Source organism: Ixodes scapularis, unplaced genomic scaffold (genome assembly GCF_016920785.2).
Source record: "Ixodes scapularis isolate PalLabHiFi unplaced genomic scaffold, ASM1692078v2 PGA_scaffold13__105_contigs__length_92229423, whole genome shotgun sequence".
Taxonomy (NCBI): domain Eukaryota; kingdom Metazoa; phylum Arthropoda; class Arachnida; order Ixodida; family Ixodidae; genus Ixodes; species Ixodes scapularis.
In genome coordinates, this window is record NW_024609839.1 from 75,595,060 (window position 1) to 75,622,764 (window position 27,705).

Below are 27,705 nucleotides of genomic sequence, written 5' to 3' on the forward strand. Positions count from 1 at the left end.
TCTCTGGATTTGGCTTCACTGAAAACGAGAGAGCCTCATGACGCCAGTTGATGTAGCTTCCGTACTGCCTCAGGCACTCGATTAGGTCGCAGCGCGGTTCATGCCCTCTTGCACAAACTGCGACATCGAAACATGACTCTTGCGGAGGGTCTTGCCCGCGGCACACCCCGATGAAGCGAAAACGAAACTGCCGGAGCACCCAACAAAAACTGGCCAAAATATCCTTCGTGGTACCTTTCCATTTAATTCTCTTCAATCTTTTTATCTTTCTTTCACTTTTTAAATGTACGGTTGTTTTCTTTGTCAATACACCGTGCTCCCACGCAAGGCGGTGTCCACGCAAGGCGGTGTCCACGCAAGGCGGTGTCCACGCAAGGCGGTGTCTACGCAAGGCGGTGTCTACGCAAGGCGGTGTCCACGCACGGCGGCGTGTATACGCAAGGCGGCGTCTGCGCAAAGCGGGCGCGCGTGCACGGAAGAGCCCGCGATTCCCGCACGGCTAATTGCCAGGGCCGACTCGTGCCTCGTCCTCGGCGTGCACGGCGGAGCGTCGGCGCGAGCCTCGGAGGGCCCCCTCTAATTCGCACTTGCACACTGCGGTCCCGTCTCGGCGCGCCGTGCGCGAACGCGCCGTAATTAAATGCGTGCGGCCCCGTTTCTGCCTTCCGCTCCCCTTCTCCGGGCAACAAGTGGGTACTCCTCCGCAGTCGTGGCATGGAGCAGCGCCTGTCGCGCACTGCCCGTCGCTGCACGCGCTCTCGGGCTGTGTGCCTTCGATCGTGCTTCTCCGTCTCGGAGGGCACCGGGCCCGGCGCATCGGCCCTGCGCAACCCTTCAGACGGATGCGGCGTCGGTCGGCGTCTGCTCTCCCACGGATAGTCGCTGGCGTGACTATAAAGCAGCAAATGCCTGTGTGCTTCTATCAGAAACCTCCGATTCTGGTCTCAAAAAGAGCGCCAAGAGGCTCGAAATAAAACTGAAATAAGCTGTGTACTTCAGGAGCGCCATGGCTGTGGCAAACGCTAATATTAAAAATGATTAAAAAAAAAAATGTCGAGGAGTTTTAAATAAGTGAACAATAAAAATATATTCGTCTGGACATAGCTGTTTGGGTCAATGGAACAGTCTTGCCGTTTTAACACTATTGAGTCTTTAATAAAGTTTACGGTTCCTTCCTCGTCGCTTCTCCGGCGACAAATGCCGATGGCTTGCCAGGCGCGACAAGATGCAGATCGGGATACGTAGCTCTACTGCTCGCTTTCCAAATGCAAAACAAGCTAATACAATGCAGGCGCATAACGGTACTTATTTCAATAGTGCTAGAAAGGTGAAGACGACTGTGGCGCAGTAGGGCGCACGAACATCTCTCGCCAGGCGTCGCGTGCTGAACCGGACTTCACAAATCCTTTGTCTGTTCCATCATAGTGCCCTGCCCTGTCATTTCTGCTGCCGTCAGCATCGTCCTGGTGCGGAGCTATGCTCTCATCCCCTGTATCGAACATCGTCGCGCGACTATCATTCCGCCATCCCACCTGGTGGCAGTCATCCGCGGCGGCAGACCAAAACACCAGCCGATGGCTCCGTCGACCAGCCCCCGTCCTGACGCTACGACGAGACGAAAAAGAGGAAGCCGATGGACGATATCCCCCGCCCCCATCCCCAGCACCGGGGTGCTGACGTTTCACGACGCGAATCTCCCAGCCCGGATCGTGCCGACATGCGGCTGTGGCTGGTGCAGAGGTCTATGACACTGCGGTTAGCTAGAGGCCCAACGAACTCTTCATCTTCATCCCTACTCCTGCTGTTGGAAGCAGTCATTTCGTCTTCTTGTGTGTCTATTTGTGACTGTATTTTATGTCTTCATATTCACCGGCCGGGTCGGCCGTTTTCGTCGGGGAGAGTATTTCGTACAGGAAGGTGAAGATGGCGATGGGGCCAGTGGCGTGCACGACCATCTCGCGCCATGGCCCACCTGCTGATCCGGCCATCATAAATCCTGCGTCCCTTCTAGCATCTTATGCTGTCCTGTCCTTTCTGCTGAGACAGCATCATATCCTAACAATAAATATACCGATATTACAGAATATAAATATCTAATCACGCAATCGTATCGGGGTTGCAAAAATAGTTCCGATTAAATTTCGAGCAGAAGTTCGCAACTCCGACACGATTGAACAACACGCAATGATATGTGCCGACTGGGGCTGCACCGAAAGGGCTGGGAAATGTGTCGGGATCAGTTTTCACGAGTTTTCTGTCCGCTGGATCCGTTCGTGGACATGGATCAGCGTTAAAAAAAAGAAGAAAAAAAAAAGAAAACGAAAACATGATCGCTTGTACGGGAGACACTTTACTAAGGGTGATTTCAGGCAGGCTCGTCGTAGCAAGATTTGTATGTATATTGTTGCAACCCCAATCCACTTCGCGAGTCATTTGCCATGTTCGTGACACCTCTAGCGAAGCAGGACACACTCGAAGAATCGACAGAGCTTTTTTCTGTACCCTGTTGCATATCATCAAGGTGGGAGGCTTTCGGCGCTTCACATACCACAGCCGGTGGAAGACCGCACAGAGCCAAGGCCTCCCAGACGTGGAACTACGCAGAGAACAAATTCGTCTGCTTGTTTTGCAGGGGTTGTGGTGACGTCAGAATGGCGAGCTCTGATCGGCTTTGATTGAAAGGACAGTGGGTAGACCTCAATGCTAGATGCCTTGAGGTCTACCCACCATGTTTTTGAATCAACCAATAAGAGCTCGGTGTTCTGACATCATCGCAACACTTGTGCAAGAAGCAAACTGGCGCTCCGCATCGGTAGAGTGTTCGGATCCGGAAGTTGCGAACCGGTACAAGCTCTTTTTTTTTTTTTTTCGTTTCGTATAGTGTTGGGCCAGAAAAACACGGGAAAAAAAGAGGACACCATTGGGCACCGGTGTGTTTGTTTGTTGTTTGCATTGCCACTCGTTCCCCGAGCGGTGCGACACGCGACCTTTGCGGCTGCGGGCTGCGGCTGCGGGCTCCTTATAATCGCGTCGAGAAAATAAATGGAAATCGTAATCACGGGCAATCAGCCCGCAACCAATGAAAGCGTGCCGCTGAAGAAGCTGCAAGACGCGAAGAGACCACCAGTCGTTCGTGTGAATCATTGCGACAGGGACGGTTAATCATGTATTTCGTTTAACCGTATTTTAGATAGGTGCAGCGTTATGGTATTAGAAAATTTCTGGCCCGTGTTTAGCAGCAATAGGTCTTGCTAATTGCATATGCCGAGAGGTCAAGGTTGAAAAAAAGAGCAGCGCAATAGTTACACCGAATGATTAAACGATAAATAGAAATATGGTGTACCTTAAGGATTCGTTATAACTTAAACAATGATTCTGTTAAGATTTTATAGGGAAAATTTCCTATTATTTTTGCCGCCTTTCTCTGCAATAAACGTATCGTATATAGACTGGAAAAAGATAGATTTCCTCGTATAGGGCTACGGTAACACAACTGAAAAAAAAAAAGAATTCTATAAATATAAGGAATTCCAAACAAGTCCCAATCAAATGTTTGCGAACAAGGAATGTACAATTGTGTTTAAGTAACATCGAAACCTCGCGAGAACATTCGTTATATTCAGATCTTGTGATTGCCAAACTGCAATGGCTACCTACTCAACTATTCATTTAATGTTTTCGAACGTACTCGAACCGCTCTGTAATATTCTCCCCGTGGAAACACGAATGAGCAGACCAACAGGCGTCATGCGCCTCGAATGTTGAGGTACTGAGCGAATCAAATTCTTTCGCCACTCAAAACGATTAAAGCGAGTGAAATACGAGCTAAGAGAATGGTGCCTTCAGTTGAATTTATAGTTGCATGTTAATTGTCTTATACGGCTTCCGATTATGATTACCGTTCCTTGATTTGTTTAGTTGAGTGCTAGCAATGCATGCTTTACATTCCAAATGTTGTATAAAATTAGCTTTTTCGGCACCAGGCCCAGCAAAGTATCATTCACAGGACTTCGCAGGCCTGCTCATGAACGGTGCAAATGTTTATAATAAAATCTTTATTATTATTATTTTTTCTCTGGTGCTAATGAGCACATGCGGTGAGAGTGCCCAAACAGCAAGTACAGGTAAGGGTATGTGTGTGTGTGTATATGCGGGGGGGGGGGGGGGGACATTTTCGTACGGTACATACACAGAGGTGCACATTATTTCTACGTTCACATCAATGCGAACACAAACTGCCCCAACAAAAGAAAGATCAAAGCTCTCTGCAAAAAGCTAAACCGCGACGCTCCTCACGAAGCACCAAAACTGCTGGCGCCGACAATATTCGCCTCAGTGCCCCCTCAGAATTGCGAATGCCCGGGAACTTGAGTGCGCTTCACAGCGTGCAAATATACAACCAATAACTGGCAAAAAAAAAAAAAAAAAAAGCGCTTAAAGGGAATTTTGCCGTTCGTTTTGATGGTATCTGATTTTCCTTAAAAACTGGATCAGCACATGTAAGTTGGCTCAACAAGTAACACAAATATTACATCATGATACTTTTATTTCGCGTCGTGATTGAATTTCCTATTTTTGTTCTCACCCCGTTTTGAACCTAAAACGTTTGTACTGGCAACATTGAAAAGGTGACGCCTGTGGCAGGAATGGACTCGATCACTGTGTGAGAAAAACTCGTTCTTAAGTGATTGCACGATGTTTGATAACGTGCAATAAATGCCGTGCACGATCACTTCCGCAGGCGCTCCGCAGCATAAAAAAAATATACGCGAGATAAGTACTACTGCCTGCCAGCGTCCTCGTGCAACTTCGAAAGCGCGGGGAAATTTGGCCATCGCTCTCTTTCGTTGTTTTCTCAGAAGCTATTCTAAATTTACAGATGCTAAATATCATGTCGGCAGGACCAGTAAATTATGTTAGTTTCGGCTGCCAAAGTTGCGTTTGATTGCTTTGGTCTCCGTTGCAACGAGAGCCACCGGTACATTCGGGCTTAAGCTTGCGTGCCAAAAAAAAAAAAAATAGCGGGGGGGGGGGGGGGGGGGGGGGAGGGAGAGACGAAGGATTACTAGGAGCTACAGACAGACAGGAGGCTGGCTTACAACTGAAATTTAATAGGAAAAGAGCACGAAGGCCGCGAAACACTCGAAACAGCGCCTGTCCTGTTTACTTCTTGTCCTTGTTTCTGTTGCGCTATTTTATATGTTTCACTCGAACCATCCACTCCAACCACGTCACCAAACACCACGCACCTAGTGGTCGATATACTCGTGCTGATACAGGGCCACAGAGGGCGCACTGAGGCACGTGCCCTCCCTACGTCGTGATAGGTAAAATGCCTGTAAAATGCCTCCGTCATCTTTACGGCTTTACGCTGTCGTTCGAACTCGCCCAGATTTCTGCGTTTCTGAGTGCCAAGCTACGCCTTGGGTTGGCTGCCGTGCAGCACACGAAGCAACGACGTCTTGGGGATTCGCAGTCGTAATTCTAGGTACGACTGCCGGTCAATGGAGCAGCCGTGCTTCGTAGAAGGCATATGAAAACGTTTAAAAGGACACTACCACCCCCCCCCCCCCCCAAAAAAAAAAAAAAATCGTTTTTGTTTTTTTATATTTTTTGCTAGGCGATTTAATATGGTTGTCAGAAGACTATCCAATTAATATTTTGCTACAATGTCACGTACAATTTTATTCACCCCCCCCCCCCAAAAAAAAAAAAAAAAAAAACCACACCGCTCGAAACCGAAACCGAAACAGCTCAAAACCGAAAGAAACTAAACTGTGGAGGAAGAAGAAACGTAGTGGAGGAGAGAGTTGCCGGAAGTCACGTAACTATACCCAACCGTGTTTTTTTCGTTATTTTTATTTATTTTTTTTTTTTTTGGTTGCGCGAAGCAGACGAAAAACGCGCACGTCGCACGAAAAACGCAAAAGTGATGCGCTTCGTTCCGCCGAAATGTTTACACTTCGTGCCTAACGTTTGCGCTTTTTTCAAGCCCTTACCGATTCGTGCTCGTAAGACGAGCGATGTCTTCGGCCAAAAGAAGAGGCGACGACTCGGCTACGTCTTCGTGCAAATCAGCTTAGTAGTCGGGCGGGTCGGACGGAATACATCCTAATTGTTTGGTCGGTAAACGATTTCTCGTACGAAGCTAGACAGATACGCCAGTACCGTGAACAACAGTCCTTGCTTAGTAAGCTTCGTTAGACAGATGCGCCAGTACCGTGAACAACAGTACATTGCTTAGTAAGCTTCGTTCAGCTATCCAGCCCGCGAATTCCGGGATACGACGCCATGTTGAGAATTCTACAGACAATGCACAGAGTGCTTCCGGTTCTATGTGCAACTTTTTTTTTCTTCTTTAAATGAACGTATTTGCAGCCTTTTAGAAGCCACGAAAAAATTGGCATCATACTTCTTTTCCATTTTTTTAATATTGTGTGTGTGCCTTCGATGACCCACGACTGATTATATAGGGTGGTCCAAGTCAACGTTATTAGAACCAACTCAGTTCTGGAACTCCCCTCCGGAGGGGGGTCCCTTTGCATGGTGCCTGTGAGAGGGCGCGCGCTCCGCATTATTACTCGCTATCATCATCATTGACGGCGCGCTTGTGGCCGTTGCCATAGAGATCGTACATGGCCGTTGCATCTGGCCAACGTTGCATCTGGCCTACTGAGCTTACGGTTGTTCGTGGCGCTTTTTCTGACAGTAGCAGACGACTTTCAAATTGTTTCTGCTGCAGTTGGTAGTCATCGGCACATCTACTATTACAGTATGTACAAACTTGCCCTGATTGTAGCCACCGGATTGTGGCGCCGACGAATTTGGGTTGTTCGAAACGCTTCGCGCTGTCAGCACACACCCCGCTACTGAAGCCCTGTCGTCTGCGTCGCTGCGCGCCGTAGACCCTGGCAAGTTTCTTGGCCTTATTTTTTACAGAAAGAGAACTACGCTTTGTAATTTTACAAGAAAAAACCGACCTGTGATATACACCTTTGACGAAAAGTTTAGATTGCCACGTGCAGGCGTCGATTTTAAGGTCCTGGTGACTTGGACCAGTATGTCTATTCCATAAAGAACGGCACGTGACCACGGAGAAGAGAGTGAGCGCGACTGAAGCCGGCCAGTTCTCGTTTGGCGGTTTTCGGGCGGAAAGAAAACGAATTTCGAGCCACGAATTGTGTTCTGGGTAGTTGGGCTCTCATAAGTCAGGTACAAATAAAACCCTTGGCGAGCGTAAATAGCCAATCAATGTCCCTCCAAGGCGTAACTTGACACGCGAAATACGAACTTCGGATGTCCCGGCGGCTCGCAGCAGCATTTGGTCGTAACGCTGCCAAACGACCACAAAAGCAACTGCCTAAATAATGGCATGCAAGAAAAACCAGAAACAAAACGTAAAAAGTTTGGTCATTGCATGTAGCGCGCGAGCAGTTCAGAGGGCGATCAACGTGCAGGGTGATCCCGCGTTAATATTATCGACCTAAATTGGCGCGAAAAGAGTTTAGAGTAACACCGCCCGACATTCAACTGCGAGGGCAACTAAGAAAGCGGAATGGAAGGAAAGAGCGCGTCCTATGGTGCGGAAGTGGAAGGAAAGCAAGCCAATGCAAAGCAGGCACTCCTCCCCCTTCCCCCGTCCAGCATGAGCGCCCAAACGAGTTTCCCCCGACAGCTTCCTTTCTCTTTATTTTACTCGGCGGGACTATTAATAAAGCCGGGGTGCATCGGAGCTAATCCCCAAGGAGAGCCAGGCGGAATCTCCGGTTGATCCCGTGGCCTCGGGAGGCAGCCTATCATTAAATCTTGTTGAGCGCGCCCGAGCAGAGGCGAGGCAAGGGTCATTCCTGCACTGGGGCGAGAGGAGGGCTCATTTAAAAAAAATAGAGCGTCGCGAGGACACCACCCGCGCACCACGGCGACAACGACGCGGGGACCGAAAACACGGCGACGTCCGAGGACAGCCCGAACGCCCAGGCAACGGCGGCCGTCGAATGCTTCCTCTCGGAGCCGACGAGACTGACCTCTGACCCCAGCGCCGATACACCGCGCGCACCCTCCAAGCCGAACGCCGAAAGACAGAACGCGAGGCTGCTTGCCACCGTCGACTTGCTCGAGAGCGCGCGAGCGAAAAGCGTCGGAAAAAGGGGCTCGAAAATTAAAAGATCATTGTCGCCGCATCAGATAAGACTGGGACGAGCGTATACAGCCAACAGCCAGAAAGGAAGGACCGAGATTTATGGGGGAGGCGTCCACCGTGCCTCTCTTCCTGAGACATCCAGAAGGCAACCGGTCCTGCGTGCGCCCGAATCTCGGCGCCCGCCTGCTTTCCTCTGCGTTTCGAGGCCCCGCGCTCGAAGGATCGGTTGCAGATGCGGGGTCGCCTCTTTCCGCGCAGCTTATTAAAAGGCCTTCTTCGACTGGGCCGCCAGTAGGGCGAGCGGACGATATGGTACACGCGCGGCGGGGCGCGACAAGGTCATGTGGCCTTAGTCAACCATCCATCGCCATCGGTATACCTTGCTTTACTCTCGCTTTCTGTCCTTAACAGCCGACTGCGTTTTTTTTTTGTAGCAGTTTTATTTGCAAGAAAACATAAAACTAAACACGTAAGAAGAGAGCTAGTTGGGCCCGCCACCGCTAGGTGACCTCTTTGGAGTTGGCTTCAGAAAATTTTCGTCATCACCTGTTGTTCGTTCAAGCTCTTCCTTTTACCGCGATGTGGCTGGTTTATTAGGGAATTGTAGTAGACCGTTTCCGCAGCCCGCTAAGCACCCGGATAGCGCTCCGTAATCCCCCACAAGATCTTGAACTATGCAGATAAGGCTGACGGCGCGCATGCGCAGCTGCGGCGTTTTGATCACGGATACCGTACCGGAGGAGAACAACGGTCAACTACAATTCCCAATTGTTGTGGCGCGGAAGAGGAGGTTAATTTGAGGCGGAGGTTAATCTGACTTTGCGACGGTCTCGCCACTCTAACGCTACCAGCCAAAGAGGTCTTGCAGGTGGCAAATCGTAACACTGTCCCCACGCGGAAGCGCCAAATTAAGGTACTTTTGTAAAGCTAAATAAAACGAATCACCCGAAAATTATAAACAAAAATGCACTGAACTTATTATTTTTAACGAGAGAGAGAGAGAGAGAGAAAGAGAGAGAGCAACAGAGTTGCTTGCCAGCCCTCCGCCGCATTCGGGTTGCCACTGCCGTCTGCTATGCAGCCGGTTCCATACAGGATGTTCCCAGCAGTCCTTTCGGCGCCGCAGAGTGCGCTGCGCGCTACACGAAAGGTTTCCCCCGACCCGGAAGACTGGAGTTCCCACGAGGAGAAGTGTTTGGTTGCGGGAACGGCCGACTCTTAGCGACCGGGCGAGACTGCCTGTTTGAGCGGAGATCGCGTACCTTTGTTGAAGCGCAGGTCCACGCAGGAGGAGGCCGGCGACTCCGAGTCCGGCGAGCTGGGCGGCGTCTGGTCGTCGTGCGCGGGCGGGCTGCCGGCGCCCACGCTGCCCGCCCGGCCAGCGGGGCAGCTCCCGCGCTCTTTGTGCACCGACAGGTCCACGGGCTCCATCTGGATCGGGGCGCACTCCGCCTGGGAAGAACACAGGCGGGCACGCTCAGCGCCATCGCCACCACGGGTCCCATGACATATAGACATTTTCCACGGGGGCGCCGCCATCTTGAATTGTCGTCACTTCCAGTATGGGCGACGACAAAATAGTAAAACGTTTCAACCTCTAACCAGTAAAAAGTTGAGGGGAGCCAAATCGAGAATGTGTGACGGTTAGGTTTATGTCCCAAATGTCTTCTATTGGCGTGGCGACGGCAAAGTAATGTTTTCGCCCATACTGGAAGTGACGACATTTCAAGATGGCGGCGCCCTTGTGGAAAAGGTCTATAGGGCTACATTCCAGGAAATGTACACTCTATGCGACGTATGCTACTGCGAAAGGGAATTTATAGAACGTGTGATATTCAGGTGCATGCACGGGGCTTCGTCCCACCCTCTTGGGGTGGGGTGGGGCGGGGGGGTTGACTACGAATTTGGAGGGCGCACTGGGATTTGCAGACACGGATGGACGAATGGATGGGGAAAGAATTGGCGGTAGCTAAGAGGAGATAGGAAGATTGGTGGAATATTTCTAGAGAGGCGTGAAAATACAAAAAAAAAAAAAAATAAGCAATGCGAACACTTTAAAAAAAGGGGGCGGGGGGGGCGCGGTTGCACTAAAACAAAATTTATACAAATTAAAAAAAAATAAGGATGACAAACTGTTAGGCTATGTGGCGCAAGCTGTCGCCCGTTACAAAGGGTATAGACATTACCATCCATCCATCCATCCAGAGGCCCCCACGCACCGCTGCATAGGCTACGCTAGAGCCACTAAGTGAGCTACGCTTTAGAGTATCGGCATTCCGTTTCCCGATCTGTGCCAGTGGGCGCCGCCATCTTGATGCTCGGTGCAGAGCAGACGCGACTATCAATCGTCACAATTCAGAAATGTGACTTCCTCAGCTTAATATCCGGTGTTAGGAAGCTCATGTGAAACAGTTTTGCCTTGTAGCGAACTGTTTTTAGCATTTCTGGAGGACAGAAAGAGCGCTTCCTGCGATCTCAGATACAGCTTCAGATAACTTGGCAACCGTGATTTGAAGCACCGAGATGGCTAGAGTGTCGCTACTCTGAAGAGAGGCTTGTTTAGTGGCTCTAGACTAGGCTTCAGAGAAGCTTTAGCCATCTTGGTGCTCAAAGTAAGTCTTGCCACTTATCTGATTCTGAAATTGCAGGAAACGCTTTTCCGCGCTCGGGGAAGTGTTCATACCGCCGGCGACGGGGCAAGAGCCCGCCGCCCGAACTCATCGGGAAGTGGCACTTCGGAACCGTAACGATCGGCAGTTGCGCCCGTCCTGCACGGAGCACTAAAATGGCGGAGATCGCACGAAAACCGGGGAATGCCAATATTCTTAGCATAGCTAACTCTTTTCTTTTTTTTTTTTTTTTTTTTGCGGCTTTTTTTTTGTTTAATTATTACGGGCCCGAACCTCAAAGAGCGGAAAGTGGAATAAACCCAGCAGCTTTCTGACGCGTCCGTCGCCATCTCGAATGGCGGAACTTTCAGCATGTCGACATGTGATTAGAGAATTGGTTCACGTCTTGAAGCCCATTCATGCAGGAGTGTTTGCTTATGTTTTCTTATGGTACGTACTGCGTTGTGAGTAGGGTTCCGTGTTTTCGGTATATACCGATTAACATTGAAAATTAACCCCGGGGCGCTTTTCTCTGAATCGGTGAAAACCGACAAAACCCCAAATTTAAGATGTCCTATCTTGTTGACCCGGAACGTGGACACAGTGAACTGTCCTTGGGGTTGTTCCTTTTCGAAACCACATTCCTGGCCCAGTTCCCGTTTCTCCTCTTTACCAGTATTACTGGAGAAAATATTACAATTTATAACTTACAATATTTCTCCAATAATTTACAGTCGCTTTAAAACATAAGCTCGATAAACACCGATTACTTTCCGGTATTCAAATTAGACACCGAAAAACACAGATTCAAGGGGGAAAAGAAGCACCGATAAACAACCCCCAAATTTGGAGAAAAAGAAATTAAAAAAAAAAAAAAACGGAATCTTAGTTAAGTGTCACCGATACATCCCTCTTCTTCGTAAATAGGTGGCGTGAAAAGCTATTGCATGAACTGATTTCTATTCCTGATATAATGACATCATTAATAGCTCGATTTACTACGTAAATATGGCGGGAGCTGAAGAAAAACGCTGTGCAACCAACTCCATTGGCCTGCAGGTATACACTGTGGTTGCAAAGAACATGCACAAGAATTTATATCATGCATCTCAGCAAACACTAAAGCAATACAAAAAAGTCTAGCGAATAATCCAACGGCAGCATAAATATATATATATATATTTTTATTAAAAAACTGCACCTAATTTTACGTGTGCTACAAGATTCTACATGAAAGTTACAGCGCACAAGCGTGCGCCGCCGTGACCCACGGTAAAGAAGGGATGCAACGCGGTGACCTGCGGTGAGGTGGACGCAAGTTTTCTAACAAAATGTAAGCAAACGGAACTCTGTGTACCCCTCGTCATTCGCTTTTGTATTGCGTCGTCTATAGGTGGTATGATCAAAAAGCTCTGGGACTGATTTTGTAGCGTAAAAAGAGAGAGAGCAGCACAGCCACTGCTAATTGACTGGTGAGGGACCGAAAAAATCCGCCTGGTCCGGGTATCGAACCTGGTCCCTGGTAGCCTGGTCCGGGTTCGATACCCGGACCAGGCGGAGCAGCACAGCGATGCGCGCGCTGCAGTCAAAGGCTGGGGGATCATCCTCCGCCATTATGCCAAAGGGCGTCGCTCTGTGAACATTTGGAACTGGGCTACACGAATTTGTTTGACCACATGCACGAGTATAATGGCGATCTCTCCACAGACCGTGAACCGAAGCGAGAGCGAACATACATTTTACGTCAAATTCGGCAAGTCTAAAAACAGACCTCCGAGATGATTTATAAGGCTTACGTAAGAAAGTTGCAAGGTGTGCGAGGTGGTTTGAATGGCACTTGCGTCTCAAGAATGTCCGAACGTCACTGAAGTCAAGGAGAGGTCGGATAAGGTCGCCCTTCCGCTTTTCGTCTTCCAGCGATGTTTTGCCCTTCCTGAAGCGCGAGTGCCACTTAAAACACTTCGCAAAATTCACTTCTTTTTGATACAAGCCTGCTGAATCATTTCAAAGGTTTCTGTTTTATATTTGCCAAATTTGACGCAGAATTGATGTTTGCTCTCGCTTTGATTTACAGTCTATGGTAAAATCGCCGATACGCCCATGCACCACAAAAAAAAAAAAAAAATAAAGGAGATAAGCTTGCCAGAGAAAAGCTCTCCCACCTTTTGGGAGACCCATAGAAAAGGCTCACCTTGAATTCAGTTGTTAAGTAACGCGGTCGTTATAACTTTAGATAACTAGTGCAACCAAACCCACGGGCACCTCTCGCGTAGGTGGCGCACACTTCAAAGCCGGGCGCTCTATACTGCAGTCCTCATTCCCTTTTCATGCCAACCCTTTTCGCGCGACTGTTGCCGTATTTAATTCTGGCGTCGCCGCAATGAAGACAATATTAGCTTTCTTTATTTGACACTTAGAAGGATTCAGAACTGAAACCGTACCTTCTTAGACAAATGCTGAAATGGAAGCCTTGGACATAGCTTATGCATTGCCCGCTACTACATGAAGGTTAAGAAAATCTGTAAATATTCAGGAACTACTCACGCGGCAACCTATTACACTGGTTCTATTTTACCTCGGCTATCTTCTTCGATCTATTTTCGTCGCATCGCCCAGGGTGCGTATGATGTGCACTAAGAACAAATATCTGATCGTGATGAGAATAACCGCATGCACATATGACATCCAGACATGCTTCGACAGAGAGAACGTTTCTAGTGGAGTAAACGCTGGATAGACAAATTTGTACTAGCTTTTCTCCACATCCCCCAAAAGGTCGGAGTGCTTTGCTCAGCATCCGACGGTTTACCCCCGAGCTTTTCTCCGGTGACGTTTTCTACGTCGCCCCTTGATCGAACACTGGGCCGTGATTTTATAAAACACTGCAAGGTGTACAGTCCCACCAAACTTCCACAGCAAAATCTGCGCAACGTAAATCTGACCATAGGGAGTTTTCGAAGATCGTTTTTACCGTCCCCACAAGGCGCTCTGCTACCAGATCCTGCACTCTAGAGACAAGACTAGCAGCACGCATGCGCAGTTAAGGTGTCTTCGTTGCAGCGAATATAGCAGAGGGGAAAAATCAAACTGTCTACGAAACTTTCCCAGTCGAACTGAACCATTCCGGTAACCACATTTCCATTTCGGCGCCGATCGGATGCCGGCACCGAATCAAGCGATCAAGTGGTGCCCTTGCCCATCTTTTTCTTTTGTTTCTGCCGGGCAGAAGGGGAAATCGGAGCGGCGCCAACGAGAAATAAAGAGCTGTAGTCAGTTACACCCATCGTTCCAAGCGTCTGGCCGGTGCCATTATCAGCATAAAACGCTCGTCTTGAGATGTACAGAGGCTGCAATGCTGTGTCTTTGCAAACACTGTAACGATGTTTGCTTCTCCTAAACGCGCTTTCGTAAATAAAATAAAACACACACACACATATTACGTACGAATGCTTAAACAGCGGGTAGCTAGCCTGCTCTAAAATGGCGCCTGGCGTCTCCACAGTAGTAATAGGGAACACCACAAAAGAAAAATGTACTTGGGCCGCTGCTTTCCTTTATTTAAGTGAATGACCTGCCCAGCTTTATTCAGTTCACTGTAAGATTATATGTCGATGACTGTATATTGTATAGAAGGGCTGAAAGCCTGGAGGACTGTATGGTGCTAGATAATGACCTGATGCTGCTCGAAACATGGTGTCGTGAATGGCAGACGGAAATGAGCGTTTAAAAAGCTAAATATACGCACTTGTCGAACAAGCGTTCCTCTACACAGTTATCCATTCAATATTGCCATCGAAAACGTGTCTACGAGCAATCATCTTGAAATTCACTTCAAATATTTCATGAAAACCATATCTTACCTTAGAAGATAAGTTAGAAGATTCTAAATGCAGAAGTTAATATATCTCTGTGACCGCTACTACCTTGTTATATCATTGACGCTGCTGATAGTGAATGAGGTTGTCACTCGCCAAGAAAGATAAGTTAGTAATCATATGTATACCTTGAAGGTCAAACTAGCAATCAACACTACTGCTGTTGCTTAGCTTGGCGGAGAAGCTAAAACATAGCAGCTGTAGGCAGCGGAGATGAGCACGTTGTTATATCGACTGTCGCAAATAATTACCACGTGAATGTTTTCTTTTTACTATAAGATATGTATCCACTGGACCGTTCAAAATCAATTTTCAGGAAAGAAATTATTGAGGAAAAAACTCGACGTTCCTGCAAAATCAATTACTGCAGGAAATATCTTTGAGGAAAGGTGTGCCTCAAAAATGGCGGGAATAAAAGACGGAAGAGCAGCCGATGGAGTCTATAATCGATGCAGCGCGCGTCCATTTTAGGTGTCCTTTTTTTTTTTTTTTTGCGTTTTTGTATGTGATTCTTGTATGTGATGAGTTCCGCCAAATGATAATGCGTACATTGTTTGTGTAATATCAATTGAGTGGGATGCAATGCCGGAAGTCTTGCGGCACCACCGAGCAAAGCAAATATATATATATTTTTTTCTTTTTTTGTAACTTTAAACCTGGGCGGTTGCTATGGTCCCCTGTTTAGAAGAAAAAAAACTGTTACTAATTTACTTTGCTAGTAAGTGTTATCAACAATCGCGTTACTTACTGCAGTTACTATGACGAGGTTAGGAACACACTGCCGCAATGCGCGGCGGGGTTGGCAACGCACGCGGCCAAGACGTGAAGGAGCGGGGTTCGAATCCCCACTCGGCCTGGTTCTTCTCTATTATCGATCGATGTTCATCTGAAAAGTTCTAGCCCACTGTAGGCTGCCATCCTGTGTCCTGGTTCAGAACATTCCCGAACGCACCGCGTGTACAAGAGCAGCGGTAACGCGCTGATTCGGAACAATCGCCCTTCCGTCGCGGAATCAAGATGCTGGTAGACCCATATTTTGTAGGCACACGTTCGCCTGATTTAATGTAATTATTATCGGTTCCACGCTTGTCACAAAACGTTACCTATCATTATGGCCAAAGAGCACTATGTTCTTATTTTTTCCAAAAGCAAAACTAAAAAAAAAAAAAAAAATTTTTGGATTTTTAAAGGTGGGCAACACTTGGGCAACAAAAGTGTTTACATATCTCACCCTCAGTCGACACAAGCATGACTGTGCATCATTAATCTGGAATCCATTCACAGATAAGTTAGCTCATTCCGTCTCCCGCAACTATGCTATATTGTTTATATTAATTATAATATATCTTATCGGGAGCATAGCTTCGAGTGAGCCTTTTTCACTTACCACGCTGGCGTATTGTCAAGAGGAAATACCATTAAGGAAAAAAAGAGTTCCGGAAAACAAACATCTCGGACGAATATCTTCAGCTCACCTCAGGACAATTCGCATACTCAGGCGATTTTCTGAATTACCCCAACTGACTATATTTACGGAATCCCCGGCTTTTACCCTTTTCTGTATGATATTTGGTATCGCGAAATTCAGAATAGTTATTGTGACATTGGCAAGCGAAAAATGATGCCGAAACCAACATTCAAATATACCGCGTTTTTCGGTGCCGTGACGTCAGCGCAATGCAGGCTTGCAGGTCGAGCGGGCGGTCTCGAAAATTGACTACGGCGAGCATTTGTTCCGTGCTGTTGCGCGGGTACCGGAGCGAGCTTCCAAAGCATTCATTTGACACCCGGAAACTGTCTGTAATTAGTTGGGAACAAAGTCTACCGTCCAAAGAGTGAACCCCTGCCTTCCTCTAACGTCACTTCTTCATTCTTTCACGCCGCATTCATACTGACGACTCAACCGCATCCGTAAAGCGGCATCGAAAGCGGTCGCATAAAGATGCGATACAATTTCGCGTGCCCTTGATGCGAGCGGACGTTTGCGATTCGAACGCCAGTGTCTTATGCTTTCGAACAGAAACGGGCTTTCGTGAGTGACCTCTATCGAGGCACGGCATGAAGTCGCCAACATCGTTCGGTGTTCGGGATGTTCTTCCCCTTTTTGGCGGCCTCCTTTCGGCCAAGCGATCGTCCCGCGGACAGCGACGGGCTTCCGCCGAACGAGCCGCTCTTGCGAAGGCGAGCGCGCGCGAGGCGCTGGTGCGTGGCTCGGCTGCTCAGCAGCGCGACCAAGAGAGAAAGCGGCGCAGGAAGGATGCGTCGTCGAAAGGTCGGAGCGAGGGCGACGCTGTCGGGCGTGTCCTTGGGGCGAGGCGAGGGCGCGCCGGCAGCGAAGCCGGTCTCGGGGTGCTTCTGGTAGCGCACGGCGGGCTTCGCCCCATTTCGCGCTGCCGCTATCAGTCGCCTCTCCGCGAGCGCCTGGGGCGGCCGCAGCAGCCTTCGCAGGCCGCCCGCCGCTCATCCGAGCATTCCGTCCACGTAATCGTGCGGAGTCGGCGCTTTCCGATAACGAGCCAAGGCCCGTCGCGGCGGCCTCCCCGTGGATCGAAAGCTGGCCGATCGGGCCAGAGCAGATCTGCGCCGAGGCCGCCGGGCTGCCCGCCGCCACCTTCCCGCCCTCCGACAGATACGGGGCGACCGGACCGACGGGAAGGAAGGCTGCCTCCTCGCACGCTGAGCTTCGCGCCGGGAGCATCCTGACATCATCATACCGATTGCCAGCGATATCCGTGGTCGCGCCGCCTTACAACGCGGTCTTCCTGCAACACCGCAATGGGCGTTCTGAAATAAAAAAAAGGGACGACGTCGTGAACGACGTTTAGAGGACGATGTTTAGGACGACCTCTAGGACGGCGTCAAGAACGACGTCTAGGACGACTTCTAGGTCGACCTGAAGGACGACGTCGAGAACGACGCCTAGAGAACGACGTCTAGCACGACCACAAGGACGACGTCGAGAACGGCGCCTAGAGAACGGCACCTAGAGAACGACGTCTAGGACGGCCTCTAGCACGACGTTAAGAACGACGTCTAGCACGACCACAAGGACGACGTCGAGAACGGCGCCTAGAGAACAACGTCTAGGACGGCCTCTAGCACGACGTTAAGAACGACGTCTAGCACGACCACAAGGACGACGTCGAGAACGGCGCCTAGAGAACAACGTCTAGGACGACGTTAAGAATGACGTCTAGCACGACCTGAAGGACGACGTTGAGAACGACGCCTAGAGAACGACGTCTACCACGACCACAAGGACGACGTCGAGAACGGCGCCTAGAGAACGGCACCTAGAGAACGACGTCTAGGACGGCCTCTAGCACGACGTTAAGAACGACGTCTAGCACGACCACAAGGACGACGTCGAGAACGGCGCCTAGAGAACGGCACCTAGAGAACGACGTCTAGGACGGCCTCTAGCACGACGTTAAGAACGACGTCTAGCACGACCACAAGGACGACGTCGAGAACGGCGCCTAGAGAACAACGTCTAGGACGGCCTCTAGCACGACGTTAAGAACGACGTCTAGCACGACCACAAGGACGACGTCGAGAACGGCGCCTAGAGAACAACGTCTAGGACGGTCTCTAGGACGACGTTAAGAATGACGTCTAGCACGACCTGAAGGACGACGTTGAGAACGACGCCTAGAGAACGACGTCTACCACGACCACAAGGACGACGTCGAGAACGGCGCCTAGAGAACGGCACCTAGAGAACGACGTCTAGGACGGCCTCTAGCACGACGTTAAGAACGACGTCTAGCACGACCACAAGGACGACGTCGAGAACGGCGCCTAGAGAACAACGTCTAGGACGGCCTCTAGCACGACGTTAAGAACGACGTCTAGCACGACCACAAGGACGACGTCGAGAACGGAGCCTAGAGAACAACGTCTAGGACGGTCTCTAGGACGACGTTAAGAATGACGTCTAGCACGACCTGAAGGACGACGTTGAGAACGACGCCTAGAGAACGACGTCTAGGACGGCCTCTAGGACGACACGAAGTACGCCATCGTCCTTGAGCATACGATTGAGCAGCGCGTGCTTGATGATATTTTTTATGGCCATCTTTCGGGTACAAAGACGCCGCTTTTTCGCGCAATTAAACGAATAAAATTTTCGCGTTAAAAAAAAAAAAAAAAGATTGCTTGGGTGTTTGCATTCGCGCGAAGCACTATACGGCGAGCAAGTGTGTCAAAGTTGCGTCTTTTGGTGCGTGGTGACGCCGGGATAGGAACGTCAATCAAAGGGCAAAACAACGAACACGCCTGGAATGCGCGATGACGAGGCAGCCAAAGCTCGTGTTGTCATTAATCGAGGTCGGGAGTTAACAAAAGCACGTGTGCGCATTTGGCGGGTAAACAGACGCACGAGGCGAGAGAGGAGCAAACGAATTTACGCGTTTATAGCTAATACAAACGCCTATTGGGGGGGGGGGCGGGGGGGGAGAGCCCTTTCACAGCTCGGACTGACGATGCCCAATGAGAAAAAAAAAAAAAAAAACAACTTTAGATCAGGAAGTGATTTCTGCGATGTTAGACTGAGCACGACGCAGGCATGGGCCATATGAGACTCACTTTCGGTTCGCTGTTTTCATTTCAGGATGAATTCTTTAGTGTGATGACAATAACAATTTTGATCCTCAGTGGGGCACGTTGGCACCGTCCTCGGTAAAAATGAACCGTAGGCCGAACCGTGTACCGTCTATTTCGTCGCGGACTCTATCTCAAATGGGCACGGGCCAGTCCAAAAGTTTCACACGCTTGACTTCTCGGCGCTGTAGAGAGGCATTTCTTCGTGCCCCGTTCAGCGCCCAAAATGCAATTCCAGCCTCTTAAAGTTTAGGAACATAACCTTGGTTAGTGCCTGGAGCTCCGAGCTCGTCATAGCTTCGTACATCACTGGGCGGTCAACAATCGGTACGATATGGTGAGGACCTGGGAGTGCCGCTTCGCCAAGCAAAATAAGCGTCCAAGAGTGATCGTCGTAACCGTGCGAGAGCGCGGTCAACAGGCCAGAGGATTTCTGAATATCGCCGAGATATGAAGTTAAACGGTCAGCTGCTTGAGAATTACGCGTTGTCCTTGTGCCACGACGGTGCCGCCGCAATCGCGGGTGCTTTTTAATTGCGACATCTCAATATTCTACGCTATGGCAGTCATTTTACGTAGGTGAAATAAAAATATCGGTCAGATACGTAAGTGATTGGCATTACGTTACTTCATGGTTCCTCCCGGAGAAAAGGCAACCCTGCCTCATAGTCAACGACGAAGAAGAAGAATTCAATATGTATAACCAACTAGCCCGCCAGAATATTTTAATTCAACGACGAAGCTAGGTGGCGAAAGCTACCACCCGGTATAAAGAGTAGAGCCATTAGCATCCATCCATCCACGACGCAGGCGATCACAAGTAATCTGCGAAGAAACGACTCGGGGACAATTTTATGCGACACTGGCGAGGAGAGGAGAGCTGTGATTAGCGCTCGAGGTGGGCGAAGGCACGTGTTCTCGCGCCTTTTTGTGCCTTTTCACAGAAAGTTGTCCCCGAGTTCTCCTAAGCCAGGGTGTAAGATAGACAGGTGGGGAAACGGCCCATAGAAGCCTACCGCAGCGCCGTGACCGGATTGTGTACTCGTCTGCTAGCGGGTACCCCCGATTTGCGACAGATGGCGCTGCGGCGAGAGGAAAAAAATCGGAATCGGATTTGCATGGAACTCTAGGGGAGAGTGCGCAGAATAAACCGAGAGCATGACAGTCTTCCATTAAAAATCCACGAGAAACTATCTCCGACAGTTTAGCCAGTCGCCACAGGTCGCCCCCCCGGAGTGAAAGTTCGCGGTGCTCCACATAGATGGCGCCACAGAAAAAGAGAAAACCGAGGGGGACACAATGCGGTCGCTCATTCACTCTTAAGAAAAAACGGGTGTAGTCGGGTGTATCAGCGGCACATGCACCGCTTTCCTGAAAGATGCACCCTCAGTTGCCCAGCCAGTGTATTTGTGCACCGACAGTGAGCATCCTCCTCTCCCTTAAAAACCTCTAGGTGTATTAGTGCACCGACACGCGCCCCGACCAGCGTGTGCTTAGATGCCCTCTTGGGGGTCACTTTTGGGTTGGTCAGTTTCTTAGGAGGTATGGAGCTGTTTTGTTCACTCGGTATTGAAAGTAAAGTAGACGCTATATTTGTTTTAGGCCAATCGGGTCTCCGGGTAGGATCACGTGACTACAGTCTCCAAGCTAGAGATAAGGCAGAGCACGGCACCTGCCTGAAGGCCAAGGCCACGGGTAGCATCCACTGCACTATTAACTTTGGGTCGAACTTAAAAGATGACATAGGGGACAAATCCTCTAGCTGCGTTCATTGTTGGGATAACCCTGAAGATAAGCCTTCGCGAGGGCGACCACTTTTGGCCTTGAAGGAGCTGTTATTTTCGTATTCTCCTCTCTTTTCTTTCTCTCCCTAAGCTGAAAGCGTGGAACAGGCTACGCAGTCGTCGGACCGATGAACCGGAGGCTCCTTTTTTATGCCTTGAGTCCGCTGTCTGGGCGCGGGTAATGGCAGGAGCGTGATCATGTGGCAAAGGTTTCACGTGTGACGTAGTAGCTCTTTCCGATCCGGAAATGTCTGATTCCCGGCCTAGTTTCATGTGTGCTGTGCCGCGACCAGCGGGGCTGCCAGAGATTTCGTCCGTGACAACGTATTCGAGTGTACCAAGGCTTCCAATGTTTAAAAAGTCCAACGTGCATCGGCAACAAGCGATTTCTTCAAAAAAGCCCAAGGAATTCATGTGATGCGTTTAGTGTTCGGTTTGGCAAATTACTTCTTCTGCCACATCGTGTCAAATCTTCACAGACCCCTTTCTTTCCGTGTTTGTGTTTGTGTGGTTCTGCAGTGCCCGTGTCAACATCTATCTCGGATTACATATTTCAAGTCCGATATTTTCATCGTAAGTGCGCTGCAACCTGCTTCTTTGCAGCAATTGACCGTTCCGTTCCTGATTACGTCTAAAATTAGGCAGTGTCTATTTCCTAGCAGCCGGGAGAATAATTTCCCCCAAATTCTATCGGCAGTCGCCTGCCATTAGTTGTCTACAATCATGTGATAACTGCAGGTGACTTTCTTATTCTCCCGGCGTTTTGTGAAAACGCGTTTCATGGACACCTTTTCGTTGATACACGTTTTCTAGACACGTTTCGTCGACACTAACGTTTCACCGTTACTCGTTACGCGAAATACACGCTGTAGGGACATTTCGTCGTGCGTGTGTCTCTGAGGCGCGTGCTCACCGACCCAGCCCACCCGTTCACGTCGCTTCGTGGCGACAGTATGCGGCGGTTCACTACAAAAATGTTCACCCTACCTGTGATACCCGTATATATCACCTCGCGCACATAGCATGGGGCGGCTCATTACAAAAAAAAAAAAAAGAAAGAAAGAAAAAAAGAGATGTTTATAGAGGAAAACTAACCTGAGCTGTCGATGACACGTCGTTCGATGAAGCGATTGTATCGCCAATGAGTGACGACTGCCGACACGATTTCGGGTAAATAATTCTGTCGGCTGCTGAGAGAATAGACACTACCTAAGAATCACCCCGGTTCTTGTTCGTTCAGTAATCTCCTCAGTTGTGTAACAGCTTCGTTGTACATCTTCACATATCACAGATCGCTTCCACGTTTGTACTTGTTTACGGAATAGGCTATCTAATAAACTTATAGGAGATTTGAAAACAATCCGTTGTGTCTGTTTACCTGCCATTTTGCAACCACCTGGTCGCGTACATTTTTTACAGGTTTCCTTGAGGTGGGTGCACAAAGAGGTGTAATGGTACATCGTTGAATGAGGTGTATATATGTTCCATATGGGCGGGGTGGGTGTAAAAAGTGGTCCTGTTGGCGGGTGTATCTCCGTTCCCTATGAGCGGGGTGAGTGTAAACAACGGTGTAATAGCAAACCCTGTTGGTGGGTGTAGAAAAGGGTATACTTGTACACCTTAAATTGGGGTGTACCTGCACACCGAAACGACAGTGAGGGTGTAAGGAAGGAGTAGTGACACACCCCAGTATGGGGTGTATCTGTGCACCCCCGAATGCTGAAGGTGCATAAAAGGGTGCACATATGCACCCCTGAGGAGGGTGTATATATGCACCTCGTTTTGAGGTGTACTTGTACACCTTTATGGGTGTAGTATATGTGGCAGCGCATACACCCCCTGTGGGTGTACCCACTACACCTTTTTTTTTAGAGTGTTCGGCTCTCGTTTCCCCACCTGTCTATCTTACACCCTGTCCTAAGCTGACAGTGCGGAAAGAGCCACGCGCTCGCCTGACCCAACAACCGTCATCCTTCCACGGTGAAGTGATTGGCCCGAGTTATTTTGGAGCAGCCTCATTATGAAGCGGCAGAATATGGTTTTGAAGCACAAGCACGCACTTCATTTTTGTAGATGGTTGAACGTGTTGGTTTCTAATTTACGTTAACGAAAGAGGGACAACGTCCCTGTTTGGTTATTGTAAACTTCATTTTTATTCATACCACTGCAAATATTATATGTTAACATTCGTGAATTAAAACAAAAAGAAAGAAAAAACGTGCACGTTTTTCTTTTACACTTCAGTACAACTGCAGGTTTGATTTCCTCAAAAGCAGAACTTGCTGTTCACATAGAAGAACTAGGCATGGCAACGAGACGCTCATTCATGAAGGACAGTATCGGTTGTTGTGAAGGGTTATTTTAGGTGCAATATAATATACCAAATAGTAGATTCCACTAAAATATTGTCAGAATAATCTTGAGCCCACATATTGCTGTTTTACTCAAGTTATTAAGGTTGTAATAAAACATAAATTATTAATCCAGACTTTTAAAAATATATATTTTATCATTAAATTATGCAGGTCAATGACTTTCTAGATATAGAGCCTCGTAATAATAGACATCGGCATGTGAACGATAAGTAGTCCTTACACGACCGCCATAAAAAAATCATTTAATTAAGGTTCATTAAAATTGCCCAAGCTCCCATCTACTACTTCACCCAATTTTGTTTTAATTTATTATACTGATTGCACCTCGAATGGATACAACATGTATAAAAGTGACAACTAAACAACGGAGTTGAAATAAAAATAAATCTAAAGAGCAGTTCATATAAATTTTCTTGCACGCACACTCGCCAAGTCCCGAATTTGAATGAGATACCGCCAGGATACCGCAGTCTATCATAAATAATACCCAAATTTTAATTCAGAAATTTTTAAGCTGTTACATTAACTATCACAAAGTTATTATTTTATTATTATCATTTTTTTTTTTAATATACCCGACGTTTGCGTGTTTTATGCCCCGCTCTGTGGGAATGCTTTCCCTTTAGGACTCGGATGCATTGCGGCGAAGCAAGCTAAGCGCAATTGCGATACTTTCCGGTTGACGCTTCACTGCTGTACACAAGAGCGCATTGAGAAGCGCACTTAACGAAGCTAACTTACACGCCGGAGCAGACTAGAAACATAAAAAAAGATATTGCCGAGAAAATTCACAGTGTTGTAAGTGTTTGACACTGACAGAGAGATCAAATAGGACAGTACGTTATTTGAAGATTCGAAAGTTCTGAAAATTAGCACTAGCCTACCATAACGATCCGGACCTGTAGAGGGGCCTGAGTCATTATATTTCAAATATTAATAATTGGCGCAGTTTGGCATAACTGGCGCAGCAATCACATCGCCGCTTTCGTCAGATCACGCCACCAAACGCCATCAAAGTTGAGTTGACAGTCCGGCATTCCTCGTATCTCCAGTGATAAAAGCATGCATCATATTCAACACGTCATAATGAGCGTTAGACCAATCCTGGAGAACCGACCACCGCGAGGCTTTTGGTCGAGCACGTCGCAAATCGATACTGTCACAAACGAAAACTGCAAATAAACGTTTAGGCCAACGTGTGCCTACAAACATAAGATCAAGGCATCAGCATTTTCTGTCGGTGCCCGAAGACGCGACTGATTTAAACGAGCGCTGTCCCGCAGCTTTTAGACATGCGGTACGTTCTGGAACGTTCTAAACCAGAGCGCGCGATGACAGCCGATAACTGCTAAGAAGTTTCCAGAATAGCAAAAATTGATAAAAGAAAGGAGCGGACCACGTGGGCCCCGTTCCGTTGCGCGCGTTCCCAACTCTGCAACGAACGCGACAATATCCTAAACAAAATGTATTCACCTTTTCCACCAATCTCTATAGTCTTTTAACTTTTTTTTTCTTTTGTCATTTTATACAACACAGTATATAGAGATTGAAAAAAAAATTGGGTAGTAATTCCGATATTCTATTATTTCTATCTGATATCTATAGAAAATTGGCCGGTTCGCTGCCAAATGTATAAACCCTGACAAAAATAAAAATATAAATCTTGGACTCGATCTTCAACTATGAAGCACTGCAAATGCCGATATTTCTCTGACACTGTCGAAAAAACAGCCTCCGCAAGGGAGGTCCAACTCGGTGTTTGGTCGCTTCTCCACACAGCATATTTTTATCCTATGAAGTCTAGTGCATTCAATTTCATTATAAGCTCTGCCTTGCGTAGGTGCAATTCAGCACACTGTTGAGGGCTAACTGGCAGCGTGTATTTATTCTTTTTGCGTTTTATGACTTATATCCTTCGTCGGGGTCTTTGATAAAGCATTCAACCATCTTTCGAAACAAAACCAAACAAATGGAAGTTATTTTGGCGAGTACGTAACTGACAGAACAAATTCAACTAAAATGCCCGTTTTATTGTAGGTAGACCTTTTTACGCCGCTAATCATTCAGCCGTGTCAACCGACAAAGGTCACAAGTGCCAAAAATATTTGACCAGACAAGATAGCTTACAACATATAAACATGTGTAAACAATCGCAGAACCTATTGTACGCACCCCATTAGGCGCATTATGCAAACAGGATATTTAATCTTCAGTGTGGACGACAGTCACTTCACGATGATCGGACGGAAACCTGACTTGTTTCGGGGAACGTTTTAAAGGGAACCTTTCTTTTCGCACAGCATCAAAGCAAACGAATGGGGTCCTGTCCCCGACCTCAACCCGACCAGCCTATTTTGTAAAAAAAACGACAATGCTCTCCGGGGTTTATTTTACCCGAGATAATTCATAAAGGACGTCGAATCCCGCGTCGCGTTTAATGTAGATGGTTGAGCGTGTTGGTTTCTAATTTACGATACGGAAAGAGGGACATTGAAGACAAACAGACAAGACAGGTTTTCTTCTCTTTGTCTCCCGCTAAGGATGAGGACGATACAAGCTCTGGTTCTCGTCACGGAAAATAATACAAAAAGGGGTGAGCAGTACGATTATGTCGAGTAAATTATAAAACTTGTTAAGGAAAAGGCAGGCAAGCTTGGAACGCCCAACGCAGACCGAGAGTCTCACAGAGCAGGTTTCCACAGCCCCAGAGGGTGGCGGAAAATTTCAGGCTGACAGGGGTCGTCAGAGTCGCATCCTTAGGAGTAAGATGGTGGCCACCGGGAGCCCAACCAGGGATGGTCCTTCTGCCACGTGACTTCGCACTCGCGGATACGTGTAGGCAGAAACGTGAGGAGTGTAATGGCAGCAGTTTATTGGAACAGAAAAAAGAAATAGCACCAACCCCCCTCCCCTCTCCTCCTCCTCCTCCCCCCCTCCCCTTTGCTGCCAGTCTAAACGGAGGCCAGCGGAGAACCTCTAGTTTCTTCACTTTGGACAGCAGGCAACAGCTTAGCTGGAACGACCAAACAGAACGGCTGAGGACTTTCAATCTGCCCCCGTGTACTTGGAGACAAAAATGCTGGGGCCCTCGTTAGCGGATTGTGCCTCCGGGAACTGAACAAACATTGTAGAGAAAAAAAAAAAAAAAAAAACGAGTTTTCTTAGAATGAGCAGTGTCTGACAAAGACACTAGAGTTGAGACAGTTTAAGGCGGATTTAAACGCGTGAGACACATGAAAACCGACAGACAATACTGTTTATATATATATATATATATATATATATATATATATATATATATATATATATATATATAATTTTTAAATGGCTAAGTTGAGGTAAGCGGAAAGTCTGTGCAATAATATTTCGAGTGCATTTTTTTTCCTTCTGATGGGTTTGATGATCAAGAAAAAAGATCAAGGGGGTATTCAGTGGGATAGCAAACTTTATCAAGCAGGAGTCTTCGAAGTGTGCCCAAACTCTAATAAAGCATGACTCAAAGCCAGTTAGTTATGGTGGGTAAAACGGCCCTTATTTAGGCCAGATGCAGCAACCATAGAAAGATACATCTTCAGGGCAATCGTGTTGTCCAGTTCGCCGTCGCCGAACTCGGATTATTCCAAACGGCGTGTGTGCTACACCTTCTAGATATCAAAGCCGTAGGGCTGAATGAGATGTCGTTATCAGCGAAGGCCAACGCTGGGCACAGATTGGTCACGACGATTGAGTCAACTTTCGGCTCAAACTTGACTCGAAGCCAAGCGCGGACGCAACACTCGTTTTAACGCGAAAGCATTAACTGTTCCATGGAGCGAACCGGCGTTATCAGCTTTTGAAGCCGCGCCAAACGGCACCTAAACTCCCCTGTCCCAATGGACGGAAGCCTGTTGTCTGTAGCAGCGATTTGAGGGATAGGCTCCCATTGGCTGGCGCGCGACATAGTTTCAAGGAACGCCACCCCACAGAGAAGCCGTCTCCATGGCGGTGCAGCGGCCCGGCCGTCAATAAGAGGGAGCGACTGGCCGCTGAGCTAGCAGAGCCTACCCGGGCAGACTCCGGGGAGGCTGCACGGCCGAGCTCAACGTGGCGCGGCCACTTCACGAGAGCGCGTGCTCAGCCGTCGGCCGCAACCTCGGCAGTAGCGAAACGTGGCCGTCCACGCCATTACGCCGCAGACAAACTAAGGGAGCGCAAGAAAGAGAGGATCACGCTTTTACATTCACAACTCATAAGAACTGCTTAGGTGTCTTTGATCCATGTCCTGCATTGGCCTTCTCTGATGACTCTGTAGCAGAGCCAACAGCTGCCACAACCACACGG

The 27,705-nt window shown here is 48.3% G+C and overlaps 1 protein-coding gene across 3 annotated transcripts in view; it reads right to left on the reverse strand.

The window, feature by feature from the left end:
- Positions 1-27,705, reverse strand: part of LOC8052963 (Krueppel-like factor 3) — a 255,160-nt gene that overhangs the window by 120,461 nt on the left and 106,994 nt on the right. For all 3 annotated transcript variants that reach the window (XM_029983720.4, XM_042289971.1, XM_029983721.4), the window contains one exon: positions 9,403-9,592. In XM_029983720.4, coding sequence (XP_029839580.1) covers positions 9,403-9,592 — 190 coding nt within the window. The remainder of the gene's footprint in view (positions 1-9,402; positions 9,593-27,705) is intronic.